Below are 16,344 nucleotides of genomic sequence, written 5' to 3' on the forward strand. Positions count from 1 at the left end.
GGAGGCATCCTTGATTCCTCGCCTTGTCTCCCAGCTCACAGTTAATCCATCAGCAGGTCCCACAGCTCTCCCTCCCGCATCTTCAACCTCTCCACCTCCCCCATGTCCACCGCTGCCACCCTAGGATCCATCGCAGTCTTGGGGAGAGCTCCCTGGGAGACTGTCTAAGCTGAGCACTTGAATGCAGGAAGGTTATTGGGAACAACTGCTAGGAGGGGGCAAGTAAGCAGGGTTGGGCAGAGGGCGAAGAACGTTAGTGGGAACAGACGCCCCTGCCGATCCCGTGGGGCGCTGTGGGATGGCCCTCAGCGGAAGATCAAGTCCACTCCTCATGGACCAGTCACTGGAGGGAGGCTGCCCTGGGCGAGGCAGCTCCCCGAGAGGACTCAGCTGTGAGTCCCCCAGCTAGAAGGATGGACCCCGCAGGGGTCTGTCTGCTTCCTCTAGAAGTTGATTTCCCAGGAGAGCTGGAAAGGTGTCTTGCCCACCACGGTGTCCCGAAGAGTAGGTCTTAATAAATACTTGTTCACTGGAAGCCAATTATTAGATTATAATTCAACAAATTATTTTGAGACGTGAGATAAGATGGCAGTGGATGTGAAATTTTCACAGGATTGCTGGTGAGATTTTTTTTTTTTTTCTGGGTACAGTGTACTTTATTGATGGTACATGACAAAGGTAGGGCTCCCTAAGCGCCTCCTCTTCCCCTTCCTCAGGGGGGTCTGGGATGGAAACCGCGTGGAGGTCGGGAGATTCTCAAGTGTGCTGGAGGACGGAGTTGGGGCAAGGACGCCCCAGCAGCGGAGGACCTCTCTCTCCCTCTCGTGCTCCCGCTGGGGCTGGCGGTCCAGGGACCCTCACTCCTCGGAGGCCGTGTGGACCATGAGGTCCACCACCCTGTTGCCGTAGCCAAATTCACGGTCGTACCAGGACATGAGCTTGACAAAGTGGTCGTTGAGGGCGATGCCAGCCCCAGCATCGAAGGTAGAAGAGTGGGTGTCACCGTTGAAGTCACAGGAGACAACCTGGTCCTCGCTGTAGCCCAGGATGCCCTTGAGGGGGCCGTCCGCCGCCCCCTTCACCGCCTTCTTGATGTCCTCGTATTTGGCAGGTTTCTCCAGGCGGCAGGTCAGATCCAAGACGGACACGTTGGGGGTGGGGACGCGGAAAGCCATGCCGGTGAGCTTCCCGTTCAGCTCAGGGATGACCCTGCCCACAGCCTTGGCAGCGCCAGAAGCAGGGCCGATGCTCTGGGCAGCCCCTCGGCCATCGCGCCACAGCCTCCCGGGGGGGCCATCCACGGTCTTCTGGGTGGCCGTGATGGCGTGGACCGTCGTCATGAGTCCCTCCACGATGCCGAAGTGGGCATGGGTGACCCTGGCCAGGGGGGCCAAGCAGCTGGTGGTGCAGGAGGCACTGCTGACGGTCTTGAGGTGGCTGTCATACTTCTCACGGTTCACGCCCACGACAAACCTGGGGACATCGGCAGGAGGGGCAGAGATGATGACCCCCTTGGCGCCACCCTTCCAGTGAGCCCCGGCCTTCTCCACGGCGGTGAAGCCGCCAGTGGACTCCACCGCTTACTCAGCACCAGCATCACCCCATTTGATGTTGGCGGGATCTCGCTCCTGGGAGATGGTGATGGCCTTTCCGTTGGTGACAGGCTTCCCGTTCTCAGCCTTGACTGTGCCGTGGAATTTGCCACGGGTGGAATCGTACTGGAACATGTAGACCATGTAGTGAAGGTCAATGATGGCGACAATGTCCACTTTGCCAGAGTTAAAAGCAGCCCTGGTGACCAGGCGCCCAACACGGCCAAATCCGTTCACTCCGACCTTCACCAGCTTGTCTCCGGGACGCGGCTGCCGTGGAATTTGCCACGGGTGGAATCGTACTGGAACATGTAGACCATGTAGTGAAGGTCAATCACTGATGGCGACAATGTCCACTTTGCCAGAGTTAAAAGCAGCCCTGGTGACCAGGCGCCCAACACGGCCAAATCCGTTCACTCCGACCTTCACCAGCTTGTCTCCGGGACGCGGCTGGCACTGCACACAAGACACAGCCGTCTGTCGAACGGGGAGGGGCAGAGAGCCTGCTGGTGAGATTTTTAAGGGAAGGAGCATAAGGGAGGACAGAAAGTAGATGATCTTCTCAGGAGAAAATGTAGATAGTTGTTACTACTCTCGCAGATAACATGGAAAGGATTACAGAGTTAATTTAAAAGAGTGGTCTCACCTTTTAGATGTTCAAAGTGTAAGGAAATTCTTTTCCTTTCGTCAGAAGGAATTCCTATTTCAAAAACTTTATTGATTTTTCAAAAAGCTTTTAGGACCATAAATGTCATGTTTATAGGGACATAAAACAGTGGTCTCAACGGTGGGTTCCCATCTCACAGATTCTGATTTTGTTCAACTGGGGTGTGGGCTGAGCACTGGTATTTAAAAACTCTTCCAGATGTTTCTATGCGTGGCCAAGGTTCAGAACCAGTGCTACAGAGGTGAGAAGGGCACGGCAATGGCATTGGACTCAGCGGAGACCATCCGGGAAATCCCGTGCGCTGGGCAGTATCCCGCCTCAGTCTGACCGAACGTGGATGCAGAGTCTGGAGCCAGCTGTGTCCACAGGGCCGGGAAGTCGGGGCGTACGGACATCGGAGGTGAACTTGATCTTCATGGAATTTAGCAATTTGCCAGCCGCTGGGAGCAAAGTTCCCTGGTTCATGTGACATGGTGTCTGCTTTTATTTATCATGAAGATAGTTGAAAAAATTCCAAGTAAGATCAGCTGCACCTGTTTCTATAAATGCGACTGTGTCCTAGTTTTCTTAAAGCTGAGATTCTCTTCGTTCCCCCTTTTCGGAGTCATAACTGCTGTAAATTCAGAATGTTCACACACAAAAACAAATTGTACAAGGCCGAGTAGAAGATTTTCTTAGTGGAGGTAATCGATTCCATGCGCTTCCCTCGCCTCTTAGTTTTAGGTTTATGTTACCGCCTTTTGGGCTCATGTTAGTACTTCAAGGAGAAAAAGCATTTCTGCAAAACAAGTTATCTTCGTTAGCACTAGCGATTCTCTTTTTCATTGTGGTAAAAATACATAATGTAAAATGTACCATTTAAATAATTCTTAAGTGTGCAGTTCAGTGGCATTATGTCCATTTTCACTGTTGTGCAACCATCACCACCATCCATCTCCAGGATCTTTTCATCTTGCAGAGCTGAAACCCTGTTCCCGTCAAATAGCAACTCCCCATTTGCCCTCCCCCAGCCCCTGGCAACCACCAGCCTACTTTCTGTCTCCATGAATTGACTGCCCTCGGGACCTCAAGTGGAATCATGCAGTATTTTTGTCTCTTTATGATTGGCTTATTTCACGTAGCATGATGTCCTCAAGATTCATCCATGCTATAGAATGTGTCCGAATTTCCTTCCTTTTCAGTGGCTTCCTTTCACAGTCGCTCGTATACAGACGCTCCTTTTTATTTATCCATTCATACGTCAGTGGACACTTGGGCTGCTTCCAGTGGGTAAAACTTCACACCCCTGTTGAAAATATCTGGTAACCTTCTGCTGGACTGTGTTCTGGAGATTTTCTTTCTTGGCATAAACAGGTGAATGTAACTCTGGGTGACTTCAGAGAGTCATCTGCAACCAGAAAGTAGTTCTAGTGGAGTCTTGTAAGATCGGTTCCTCGGGAAGCATCGGATAATCCTCACTGATTTAACCAGTGACTGAGCGATGGGGGAACTGCTCAGTGCCTGAAATGTTCTTTTCAATGTTAGTTCCTCAAACACCAGGGGCCCTATATTTTTCTGTAAGTTTCCCAGGTTGTGGAGTCTGCAAAGCTGCATAAGGTACAAAACTATTTTAAGAAGCCTAAAATCCGAGCCGAGACCACTTCTCTTCGTGCTTGAAATGTTCTCTGTGCACGAAGCTGGCTGCAACGACAGCAGAAGGAAGCAAAAACTAGATGGACAGTCAGGCCTGAGATATTTAAGAATGGTAAGATCAGGGAAGGACGGAAAAGGCTCCACCATGAGACCAACACCCTGAACAAAGGAAGGAAGATAGGTGAGTAGAAAGAGAAAAGATGTGCAGGCTGACTTTTATGGGTGAGCCAAGAAATTGGGGAGACAGGCCCATGATCCAATACCTATAATTCTAATGTCCAAAAACCGAGAGGGTTTTTGTTTTTGGTCTTTTATATTTAGAGGCAAAACCTGACCTAAAACAATGTGAGGCAAATTAGGATCTTAATTCATACCCTTTGCTACAGAAATGTTACTGGGTTTAATTAGGAGGTGCTGTCCTAGACCCCAGCGCTGTTACATAAAGTATGATATCTGTACCATATCACCTTCCTGAAATCTGAACATTTCTGAAATGTGAAACCCATCTGGCCTCAAAGGTTTTGAATAAGAGATTGTGGATCCATTCAGCACACCCAAGAGGCGGAGAAAAAGAGCTACAAAAATGACAAGTAAAGGAGCAGCCCTGACTGCTCTGGGCATGCCGTTTTATCTGTGTGGTTCTCTCTTCGGGAGATGCGGTAACCTAGCGATAATTAGACATACTTCTGCACTTGTTTTCTGGATGAAGAGGCTTCACATGTGTGTTATTTTCCCGTGGCACTGAGTTCTGAGCAAAAATGCTGGGTTAAGTGAGTGATAAAAGAAACAGAGCTGGTCCAGGAGTTCTGTGCGCGGCCAACAGGAGCAAACAGGTCCTCCTCCCAGCCTCCCACACCCCACGTGTGTATATGTGTGTGTGTGTGTGTGTGTGTGTGTGTGTGTGTGTGTGTGTGTGTGTGTGTGTGGTGTGTGGTATGTGTTGTGTTGCGTGTGTGTGTGTGTGGTGTGTGGTATGTGTTGTGTTGCGTGTGTGTGTGTGTTGAGACGTGTGTGCTTAACACCCCTCTTGGACCAGCCCCACACGATCTGGTAAAGGTCCTGCTACACTGGCCTCACGGGCCCCTGGGGTCCTGCGAACTGGCTCCGTGGCAGGCTGGGGTTTTCTGTGCCCTTCTGACACTGGGCAAAGCCGGTGCTAGGAAAAGTCTTGAATTGCCCCAGAGGAGTTCAAGGCCTTCGGTTCAATGTCGAGGTGCTTTATTCTGACCTGGAGCCCATTAATTAATTCCGCGGGGAAGCCAGGATCCCCTTGAGTGCCAGGGTTCCTGTAGCCGTGTCCTGAGTAGGAAGACCACGGGAGCCCATGGAGAGCCCGGGGGTCTTGCCAGCCCTGAGGAGGGCTGGGCTGTGGCGTGATCTGGGTGGTCTTGGATTCGCTGTGATTCAAGCACACCGTGGAACTTCCATTTCCCTACAAGCGGGGCAGACGTCATGGTCAGTGTTGCACGTGACAGTGGGAGGTGACAGGACCGCGAGACTCCGGGGCTGGAGGACTCACTTCTCCACCCGAGGCACATCCACACCAAGTACGGACAAAATCTTGGCCCCAGAATTAAAGTATGAACATTGAGGACAAAAGTGAGGATAAAAGCATAATAGGGATTTTAAGCATTGCTAGCAAATTCTTTCATCAGAAAGAAAATGTGTGAAATATCGTTTTCTTGCATCATGACATCTGTGAACCTCCAGCTCTTACAACAGGGTCAGCTCTCTGGCTTTAACAAACTCAGACACGCAGAGGCCAGAAAAGTAGGAATCTTGGTCAGAAAAAATGCCAGAGGCAGTCGCTAAAAAGCATTTCTTGAAGCAGCTGGATTGTAGCTGATTTTGTGATTATTAATACAGGCCCGTTTTCCATTTACTGCTGGTTGCATAAAGCATTAAGGCTTCTTTTCTCATGAAGCCTCCAAACTCATTTTCTGAAGACAGTTCTAAAAGCCTTGCTCCAAAATGTATAGGGGAAGATGCCCACCAGGCGATTTTTCTGTAGAGAAGGGCGCTCCTTCAGACGCATATGCGGCAGGGTCCACTGGACTCGGGAAGGGTACATGAAGCCCCTGGAATGAGGGATGCGGTGCAGGGGCTCCCTGTCCTCTCACAGCGCACCACCCGTCTCGGCGGAGGGGGACGGGGACACACAGCAGGTAAGTAAACTGCAGCCTGTGCCGTGCAGGAACCGCGTCAGGAGGGAGAGTCTGCAGAGCAGAGCTTGCTAACGGCAGCCCCACCCCGTCCGCGCCCGCTGCTGCACGCCCACTCTGTCCCAGCGAGAGCAATGAGCCCCAACAGGCGTGCGGGGCCCGGAGTCGGCAGGTGCCGCCCAGCAGGCGGCCAGAGCCTGGTGGCCGCTGCAGCTCTGGGGGTGCAGGCGCCCGGTGCCCCCGGCCCAGGCCCCATCTGCAGCGTGACTCGGCCACGCGGCTGCTCCACAGACCAGCACCCCTCCTCCTCACACCCCTGATTCACCGCTGTCCTTCTCTGTGTTCTGTCCCCGTGCCACCCTCTCAGTCCCTCCACACCCCTGAGATCCTATCTCATAAGAGTCTAGCTCTCCGGGAGCCTCGGCTCAGCTGGGTCAGTCGCTGTCCTGTACAGAGGGTCGTCTCGAGCGGAGCTTTTGGGCATCGGGCTGATCCCTGGCCAACTGCCTGATTCTCTGACTCTGGGGCCCCTGCTACCACCTTTATGCAAATTGGAAAAAGACTCCCCTTCGAGGCAGGTGGTTATAAGAGAGCCTGTCTCCAGGCAGACAAAATGGAGAAGGAGCCCTTTGCTAGGCTCTTGCGCCCATGGCCAGCACTTGCTTTCTCCAATGGAGCGTGGGTTTCAGTCCCCAGCACCCTCTGGGCCCAGCGACCTGTCCAAGGCACAACCTACAGGGTCACTGCAGTGGCCCCGCAGGGGTGCATCCCTGGTCCCACTTGCGTGCTCTGAAGGAGTGGCTGGGTGATGTAAGCATGCCCTCTGGGCTTGCACCCGGGGCTTCCCAGCCTGGGCTGCAGGCTCTGTGATCACAGGAACCACCTGAGCTCCAGGGCATCCTCCTCAAGGGCAGGGAGAAGGCAAAATATGGAGCCTGGCAGCACGGGGCACAGTGTGGCTCACTGATACATTAATTAGTGCTGCACTGGGATTGCAGTCACCAGTAATGGGAAAAGGTATGCTTTCCGCTTCCCCTGGGCCTTTGGCTTCCAGAGTCGTGGGCTCTCTCGCCCTAGCGGAAGCTGACAGCGTTTTTCTGTTTCAGGCAAGGTGCGGGTAGGTAACCCCCCAAATCACCCCCGGCCCCAAATGGACACCTCTTTATTTGAAACATCTAGGCTGATAAAGATGACGTAGCCAAGAGGGAGAGGAGGTGGAGGCTGGCAGACAAAAGAGCTGAGGGCGTTCAGGAAAGGAGACAGGATTGTGTGGTCCATTGCTTACGGCAAAGCCCTGGATGCAGGACCAGGGTAAGGAAGGCTGCAGAGATGGGGGCTCAGACCTGGCGGGCGCCCTCCCCCCGGGAGCCATAGTGAAGCTCCCTCTCTGCACCCCAGGTTGGGCTGGGGGGGCGGATCCCAGCAGCAGAGCTTTCCCCACCCCCAAGCGGTCTCTGAAGGGCACAGGTCACCGGGAACCACTGAGCGGAAGCTCTGCCGCAGGAGAGGGGCGGCACTCAGCTGTGGGGTAGGTGTTTGGGTTTAAAATAAATGTCTCCAGGTGGCAGTGCCCCTTGCTACAGTTTTGACCTTCAGACAAGGACAGACGGCCAGTATTTGGGGCCGTGTAGATCCAAATTCATTTTAGAATCAGGCAACAGAGTTCTATCTAAGCCTCTCTAAATGGAAGTCGATTGGAAGCAGTGAGAAGATTCTATGACATCCCTGCTTCATTTTTCCTGTGTAATCCCTGAAGGGACCCCAGGGATGGGGACAGGGTGGGAGCCGCGTCACTTGCCTTCAACGATGAGTGGTCTTTCGGAGCTAAATCCGGTTTGATTTTGAAAGAAATGGAGCCTCTCCTGCCCCTTGACAGTCAGGGGCAATTCGTGCCTGTTACCCCTGCTTCTCCACTGCCCGCTCGAGTCCACACAGCACTGCCTGGGGCCTGAACCACGTCCAACAGCCCCTGTGCCAGCCTGGCACTCACGCGGCTGCAGCGCCTTCCCACACTAGCCAGAGAGTTTTCAAGTTGAGGTGTGATCAGCTCACCAGCCTGCACTCCTTTCCACTAAAATCCTCTTGGGTGGCTCTGGGCGCAAAGACCTGAATCTACGATGCGTTTACAGGACCTGCATACGTGGCTTCAATTGCTCCACGATCCACCTCACTCTGAGCTCCATCCCATGACTTTCTTCCTTTCTCTTGAAAACATCCAGATCCCTTCCATCTTGAGCCTTTTGCACACACCACCCTCCCACGAACGCCCTGCCCTCCAACTAAGTCATGTTTGTTCTTAGGCCTCTGCCTACCCCACTTCCCCAGGCAGCCTTTCCAGAACCTCCTGGCTGGTCAGATTCCATATTTATTCTACACTCTCATGGGGGGTGTACCTCTGCTTCGTGCATGGGTCACAGTTAGATGTTTACATTTGTGATATGATTTCATGAATGTCCTTCCCCAGAGACGCTAAACACCAGGTGGTCAGGGACCTCCGCCTTTTTGCTCAGGCTCATATCTTCAATGCCTCACGCTGTGGCTAGAATAAGTAGGTCTTTACGAGCTTAGGACCATCGGGCATTTATCAACAGATGGCCCACAGGCACTGCCAAGAAACTCAGGATCCAGGCAGTCTGAAAACAAAATGGCTCTGAGATTCCCTAAGGACCTGTGAGGCCATAAAATTGTATGACAGTGAGGGAGGATTTCTAGGCAAAGGACCGATGGAACAGAGCGTGTAGGAAATAGGCCAGCGGAGGGGAAAGAACCTCCATACTGTTTTCCATAGTGGCTGCACCAACTTACATTGTAGGAGGGAGCACAGGTAACTACAGTCAATATCCTGAGATAAACCATAACCGAAAAGAATATTAAAAATTGTATATATGTGTAACTGATTCACTTTCCTGTACAGCAGAAATTAGCACAACATGATAAATCAACTATACTTCAATTAAGAAAAAAAAAAAGGAGAAGCGAAGGAAACAGAGCACATGGTCAAAAGGTATTCTTTTCTCCCCAAGCTCTTTGCAATGATTTCTGCCTTATCTGTTGAGGTCTAGGACTGTGTCCCTATCTATCTTTATGTCCCCAACGTTCAGCCTTTTGTGTGCGGCAAATAATAAGTACTCAGGAAATGCTAGTTGAAGGGAGAGAGTGATACATCACCCAGAAAGAGATGAACACAGTGACATTATTCTCCATCGTCTCATCAGATTTTACATTCATAATTGATTGTGGTCACTGAATTCTTTTATTGTGATTTCATTAACTGTTCAGCAATCCGTGTGCTTGTGTTAACCTCCCGGCCCCTTTCGTGTAATTGAGCGTAATGGCTTGAAAGGGTTTGTGACAACGAGGTTAGGGAGGGCCCGTGCCCTCGACTGGATTGCCTGCAGTCCCCGGAGGCTAGGGTTGCTCCCTTCTGGGCAGTGGGCCGTCCTGCACCTTCCTCAGGGCCCCCCCACCCCGCTCAGCTCCTGTCCCCCGCTTAGTCACGATCAACAACCACTTCAGGAGAGAAGCACATAGAAACTTTGGAAGCTACCAGCTCTGCTTCTGTGAAAATATATTTATTTAACTTAAGGGTTTATCTCAACTCAGTTCGGTCCGTTTTGTTTAGAAAGCTCACTACCGGGACTCCCCTGGCGGTCCAGTGGTTAAGACTCCGCGCTTCCACTGCACGGGGCACGGGCTCCACCCTTGGTCGGGGACCTAAGATCCCACACGCTACGTGGCGAGGCCAAGAAAAATAAAATTAAATTAAAAATAAAAGAAAGGTCACTACTTTCTGGATGGTGCTTTAAAAGAGCTTCAGGAGAACTTATTTAACTGACTTGTTACCCAGAGACCCAGTAAGGGGTCTGAATCTAGACACCCGTGGGCTGGATACTCGGCGGGGCATAGGCGTCGCCGGGGTCACTGTCTGCTCACGCGGTTCCTTCTGTCTGGAGATGTGCAGCTCGTCCTCGGGCTCGCGGCTTCCGGAAGCCTTCTCCTCGGACCCTCTGAGCCTGACTGAGGCGCTGCCCCTCTGAGCTCCCAGCACCTGTGGGTCCCCCGAAACCAGTTTTCAAGATACCTTATTCATCTATTTCTACCCCCCATCAGACCTAAAGCCGAGTGAGGGCAGGGGCTGTGTCTAGCTACTGCCAAGGTCCCAGCACCTAAAACATTAAGTCCCTGCCGGCACACAGTAGGGACTTAACAGATATTTGCTGACTGTCCAGTGAGCCGGGTTCACCGTCCCTGGGAATAAAGCTCCTGAGACACAGCACATGGACAGAGCCGGGCTGTTCCCTCGGGGCCAGAGGTTTGGGACTGGCCTGGAGTCCAAGGCTGGCCTGGCATTCTCCCTACCAGCGTGTACACAATCGGTTAGGTAAAAAGCAACGTTTTGTTTATGATTTCATTAGAAGCCTCCTTTATAACGATGTTTTAATTTTGCCGTGTACCTTGATGACAATCTAAATGCTTATTCCCATTAATCATAATAAAAATAACAAAGTCAATGGTGAAATGTCATATCAATTTGATTAATGTAGTCCCATATTGAGACAGCATTTCTTATTAGCTGTAACCTAGATTTTTCCAAGGAGAGTAACTCTCACCGTTGCCACTTAATTTAAATATCTTTCTGGGGATAATATATGTCAGAGTTTGTGTGCTTTTTTCAAACATTCTCCATCCACATTCAGCGTTTAAGCAAAACCTCTTAGCAGTTGAGTCCACCATCTTTTGGGCTCATCACAGCCTCCTGATGCCGTACAATTCAAATAACTTGCCTGGAGGCTGGAAAAGACCATTTTCATAATTTGAAAGGGAAAGGGATTTCTGTTCTTCACATATTCTGATGAGGCACTCAGCTTTCAGCAGGATGCCATGTCTCAGGTTCATTCTGCAAACGGCACTGACAGTGGCACGTGGAGCACGGTGACCAGCCCGGGACTGCGCTCCAGAGAAGGCCGTGCTCGGGGCCCTGGTCCGGCGCCAGCAGCCTCCTGGTTTTCAGGACACAGGATATATAGTGTTTATAACAGTGTCCTCACCCTTTTAATGTCAGCTGATGGCGACAGTATGCCTTTGGGTTTCCTTCACATAAATTCTGTATTTTATGTCATCTGTGAACACTTTGGAACATCTGAGAGTGCCCTGCCCACGAGTACAGGCAGGACGTGGGCGTCGCCCTGGAGACCATCACCCCCGCAGTGCTGCTTCCCGCCATTCAAGCCCTTTTCCCTCTGAGGAGGGATGCGTGGTCTTCACTGTAACAGGTAGAGCTTCTAAGGCAGACAGATTCAAAACTCACTCTCAGTCTAGGGGATGTCGCTATGGCCTCACTGCCCTTAAGAAAATCTGACCTGAGAAAACACAAGGAAAGGAGTAGGCTCTGCGTCACCAGAAGGGAGCCTTTGCTTCTTCTGAAGCTCCATTTACATGTCAGGCCCATGGTTGTGATGGGGCTGCAGGAAATGAACCTCACCGCTCACTGGAGGGCGGGTACTGAGCCCAGGCCTCTGTGCAAGGGATGGCCAGGCACCGGGTTAGCAAGATCTGCAAAGCCCGCCTCTGCCCTCCAGGACATGACATGCACATAAATACTGCAGAGAAACGGGGAGGGACTGGAAAGTGTAAAGGCGAATAGAGGCGGAAGCTCTGATCGCAGGCACCGGGGTGTGGGGCAGTGCCTCTGGGCTTCCGCTCTGTCCAGAGCCAGGCCTTCCCCCACGTGCCCCTCTGCTTGGTGCTCTCCCTGCCAACAAACTCCTGCCCAAGGGCGGATGTCAGCAGAATGCCATCTCAGAGACGCTTTCCTGATGACAGCCCCCTGACCTAAAACGAGGTCCTGACGGTCCCTCCTAGGGCCCGCCTCCCTCAGAGTTGTTGCCGCGTTCCGAGGTGGGGCGGGGGTGTAACTGTCATTGGTGTCGCTCTTCCTGTAACATCACTGGCGTCTTTTAATTCGTCCCCATGTGTGCAGTGTTCTCATCCCTTCTCAGGAATTCACCGCCCTGGGTGCCCTCCACCAGCCTCCCCCAACCTGGCTGACTCCCCATCATCCTTTGAGAGCTTCGAGATGTACATAAATACTCTTTTGTGGCCACCATTTGTCATGTTTAGATGTTTTCAGAGGGATTAAAACAGGCCTCTCGAGGTAGTCACTGAATAATTGTCATGCTTTTAAAACACGTTTGTGGACATCCAGAACACTCCCCCTTGCTTTAGATAACTATTTCTCTTAAAAAAAAAAATGTACACACTTAGAGACTATTCTAAATGGAAGCTTGTACGGAGTTCATTGTAAACGCTGGTCTTTCTATGACAGACAAGGCTGTGTCAGCTCCCAAAATCTGCTCTTCACCTGTTCTGCTTCAGGCAGAAAGCGTGTGCTCTGGGCTGGCCTTAGGTTTTAGACTATTTTCTGTGCTTTTCCTGCCTGCTATATTTTGGTTTGTTTTTATTTTCCCGGCTCCAGTGTGTCTGATATAATTTATTTTAAAATTCTGGAGGGTTGAATTTTTATATTGGAACAAAAATTTTCAGACATGGGTTTCCTAGCCCTTTGACAAAGGCTGCCTAAGCTATCATGTCACTGTGGTTACATGATTGGATAGATTTTCTTAAATGTGAGTTTTCCGGGTTCACCTTTTCCTTTCACAGCCAAACAACATAACTTGCTGCCCCATAACTGCAGGAGCTCAGTGCTTGGCTCTAGGTCCAGACACATCTTGCCTCTAATCCTGCTGCTAAGTTGGCATGCCCCATTTTCTCCACCCACGTCACCCTAAAATGTGAAATTCGCTTGAACTCCTGCATTTAACCAAGTCCCCTTAACAGATGGCTCACTGGGGTGGCAAAATTGTATTAAACGGTCGGAGAGTTTGGAGATAATGGAGATTTATAACTGATGAAGAAGTCAAACAAACAACACAACAAGAAGAAAACAATCCCAACCAGGAAACAAGAGTATCTGCAGCAGGGACCTGGCCTGGTGAATTTCAATAGCAACTTTCCCGACCGATGCACCGAACGATGGTAAACTCAACATTATTTTACAAGAATTTAGTAAGCATTTTAGTTGTTTCCCCTACCCCTGAAGAGACCTTAACAGGACTTTCACAGCCAGGAGCAGGGTCTCTGGACCCTAAGGCCCTCGCTCTGTGTCCCGCACACATCTTCCCACGGGGGCCAGGAAGCTCCGGGTGGTCCTAGGCCGGGATAAAGAGTGTCCCCAAGCAGAGAACACGAAGGTCTGCTGGGCCTGGAAGGTATTGCCTTCCCCTAAAAGTCTCTTTTTCTATCTCGGAGCAATTCAGAGAGCAATTCAGGTCCTGGGGAGAACGCCATTCAGCGCCTTCTAATGGCTCCTTGGGCTGGGCGTGCGGGGGTCTGCCTGACACAGCCTGTGTTTTTCAGGAGTTTCGGGCAAGTCTGGGCGTGTGTGGCCGTTTACAGCGCAGGCTGCGGGAGCCTATCTGTGCCACAGAGCAAGGGCCCTCCTGGGACAGAGCAAACCCAAGGGAAGGAGTTCCGTGCACGAGGATGAACACCGCGAACTGTTGGCGGCTCAGCAGGGCCCAGGCCCCATTTTGTTCTCCTGTCTGGCCCCACGAACTTGTTCCGCTCTGAGCCCTGGTGCAGCAGGGGGTGTGGGCAAAACCAGGAAGGACAGCCTTCGCTCAAACCGCGGTGGCTCGGGGGTACCGACACCAGGAGAAGGAGTCCCCTTGAATTAGCAGAGATCCCACTTGGGTTTGATGCACCGAGGTCTCCAGGACATTCTAGAGCAGCCTCAGTAACACCAGAGGGTTTGGGCTCACAGGGGAGGCTCAGTGGGCAGCCTGGCGCTGACCCAGGGGCCCAGGGCACCGACGGGAGCAGGCAGCAGCAGCTTCGGCCGCGACGGGGCGTGGTTTTCCACGACACTGTGGGGCGCTCGTTGGCTTTGGGGCGCACAGACAGCGTGAGAGGCAGGCGGCACGTGGGGCACCCACTGCAAGGACTGCCCTGTAAGCGGGAAAATGGCAGGGGCCGGGGGAGAGGCCAGGGTGTGCTAGTTATGCTGTTTTGGTGATCTTGATTTTTACCCCAGGCTTGGGGGAACCCATGTGCTATACTGGTCTAAATCCACAGGCTGAAGGAACATTCTTTCTCCCCTGGCTCCAAGCAAGAGTAGAAACCCTCATAACACTAAGCTGCAAAGGGTGATTAAATTCCCCTTGGTCGCCCCTTCTAGGATAATCAGGGCAAGACCAAGACGTGTAGGCGCCCTGGGCAAGGTGGTAACGTAGCAAACTCGGGCAGGATAATTTATCACCCCTTCCAGACAGTACTCTTTAAATACATGTCACTGCTTTGTGGGGAGAGAGACCAAGGAGTGAGCAGAGACCACTGCTGGCAGGAGTCCATGTCCCCTCATTACCATCAGCATTCGGGTGGGACAACTCTCCATCGTGTGGACTCTCCTGAACTTTGCAGACGTCCCAGCATCCCCGGCCACTGTCCCCTAAATGCTAGCGGCTGCCCCCGGCCTCCGGTCCCAAAGGCCCCCGGGGAGGCAGTGCCGCCTTGCCGAGAACCAGAGGCAGACATCGCTGAGCGAAGCAGAACCTCTGCAGCTGACCAGACCTACCTCCTTAGGACGAAGCCTCTCAAACATCTGACAGTGTCCAGGGCACACCTTCTGGGGCTCTTAGCCTCGCAAGGTGACTCATCAGAACACTCCTTTCAGCCACGTCTAGGACACGCTAAACTCGAGAGAGGTTCTGGAGAATAAAATATTCTCCACCTCACTACATCTGCTGCAGCCCCATTGCGCCTGGACGCCTGGCTACTCCACCCTTTAATCCAGCTCTTGGGGTGAAGCTACCCTATCAGCCAGAAAGTGTTTCGTGGTTAATCTTCTGCTCACTTTCATCCTGCTTGCTGATTTGTGAATCCAGAGCCGCTTACTCAGTTTTTGGTTGAGGATCAAACTCACTCTTTTTGAAGAGCAGTGCATTTAAAATGTCATCTGTTTACCCCTCGTTCTCATTTTCTTCCTCCCTTCAATCATTCAAACTTAAAGTCCATTTATCAAGTATGTATAAAATAGTTTACTCGGGGCTTCCCCGGTGGCGCAGCGGTTGAGAGCCCGCCTGCCGATGCGGGGGACGAGGGTTCGCGCCCCGGTCCGGGAAGATCCCACGTGCCGCGGAGCGGCTGGGCCCGTGAGCCGTGGCCGCTGAGCCTGCGCGTCCGGAGCCTGTGCTCCGCAACGGGAGGGGCCGCAACAGTGAGAGGCCCGCGTACCGCAAAATAGTTTACTCAAAGCTCAGATCAGTGAAGCCATTGAATGTTTGCTTTTAGAGAACAGCATACTCATTTGATACCTGTTTTTGCCACACCTACTCCACCAACAGATTCCGAAAGCATGTTTCCAAAATGAACACCAGCTCACAAAGCTCTCAATGCGTATCCTCCTTCAGGGGCTCCACAACACACCTGTGTGTTAAGAGTCGGGTAAGAGTCTTGATACTCAGGCCTTTCATGATCAAGCCTCACCTTCTTTTCTACCATCGTCTCCAAGAGCCCCCCTCACGCCCTTCATCCTGTACTCACGCTGAAGAAGGTAAGCACAGCAGTAGCTTTTTCAGGACCACACAAAATAAAACCTCTCAGAGACAGACACCCCATCGTCCAGCAGACTCCCAGGACACTGTACGGACTTCCTGATACATCTGGGAAAACACAACGTGATGTGATATCTCCAGCTCAACTCATAGGACTAAAAAGATGCAACATGCATCAAACCAAGCACACAGTTCAAACCATCCTGTCTCCTTATTCCTCACTCCCTTATGTGACCCCAGCAGCCCACACTCAACATAAACAGCAAGGACCCCTTACAAGGGAATGAAGGACGGCATGAAACTTTAGTGTTCGTCCTCCAGGGTCTCGTGCTGTTATCTCATTTCCCTCTCCTCAGCCCCTTGATATGCTACGATGCATAGTCCTTGAAAGCCCCATCTGCACCAGGAGGCCCACGACGGGATCACAGAATCTCCCCCAGCCTTAACAACTAGAAAACTGGGGAAAATAACATGGCGTGAGAATTTTCATTCATTGGACAGCAGGCAGCACAGGACACTAATCTCAGAGAAGGGAAATATTGAGATGAGTCCTACAGCTGCCTGTAGAGTTTCCAGGCTCATGTTCAGAAAGGGCGGAAGGATCTCTACAGAGCTTGGTAGTTTGGCTCAGTCAAGTAGACAGACTTCAGAGTTTATGAAGGCCAAACTGGCTAGAATTT

At 51.8% G+C, this 16,344-nt stretch overlaps 1 protein-coding gene across 1 annotated transcript; it reads right to left on the reverse strand.

Moving 5' to 3' along the window:
- Positions 1 to 857: 857 nt before the first annotated feature.
- Positions 858 to 1,859, reverse strand: LOC102977642 (glyceraldehyde-3-phosphate dehydrogenase-like). The gene is given in 1 exon segment (XM_055089412.1): positions 858 to 1,859. A coding segment is annotated over 1 exon segment (879 nt). The 5' UTR covers positions 1,737 to 1,859.
- Positions 1,860 to 16,344: the final 14,485 nt, after the last annotated feature.

Source organism: Physeter macrocephalus, chromosome 13 (assembly GCF_002837175.3).
Source record: "Physeter macrocephalus isolate SW-GA chromosome 13, ASM283717v5, whole genome shotgun sequence".
Taxonomy (NCBI): Eukaryota; Metazoa; Chordata; class Mammalia; order Artiodactyla; family Physeteridae; genus Physeter; species Physeter macrocephalus.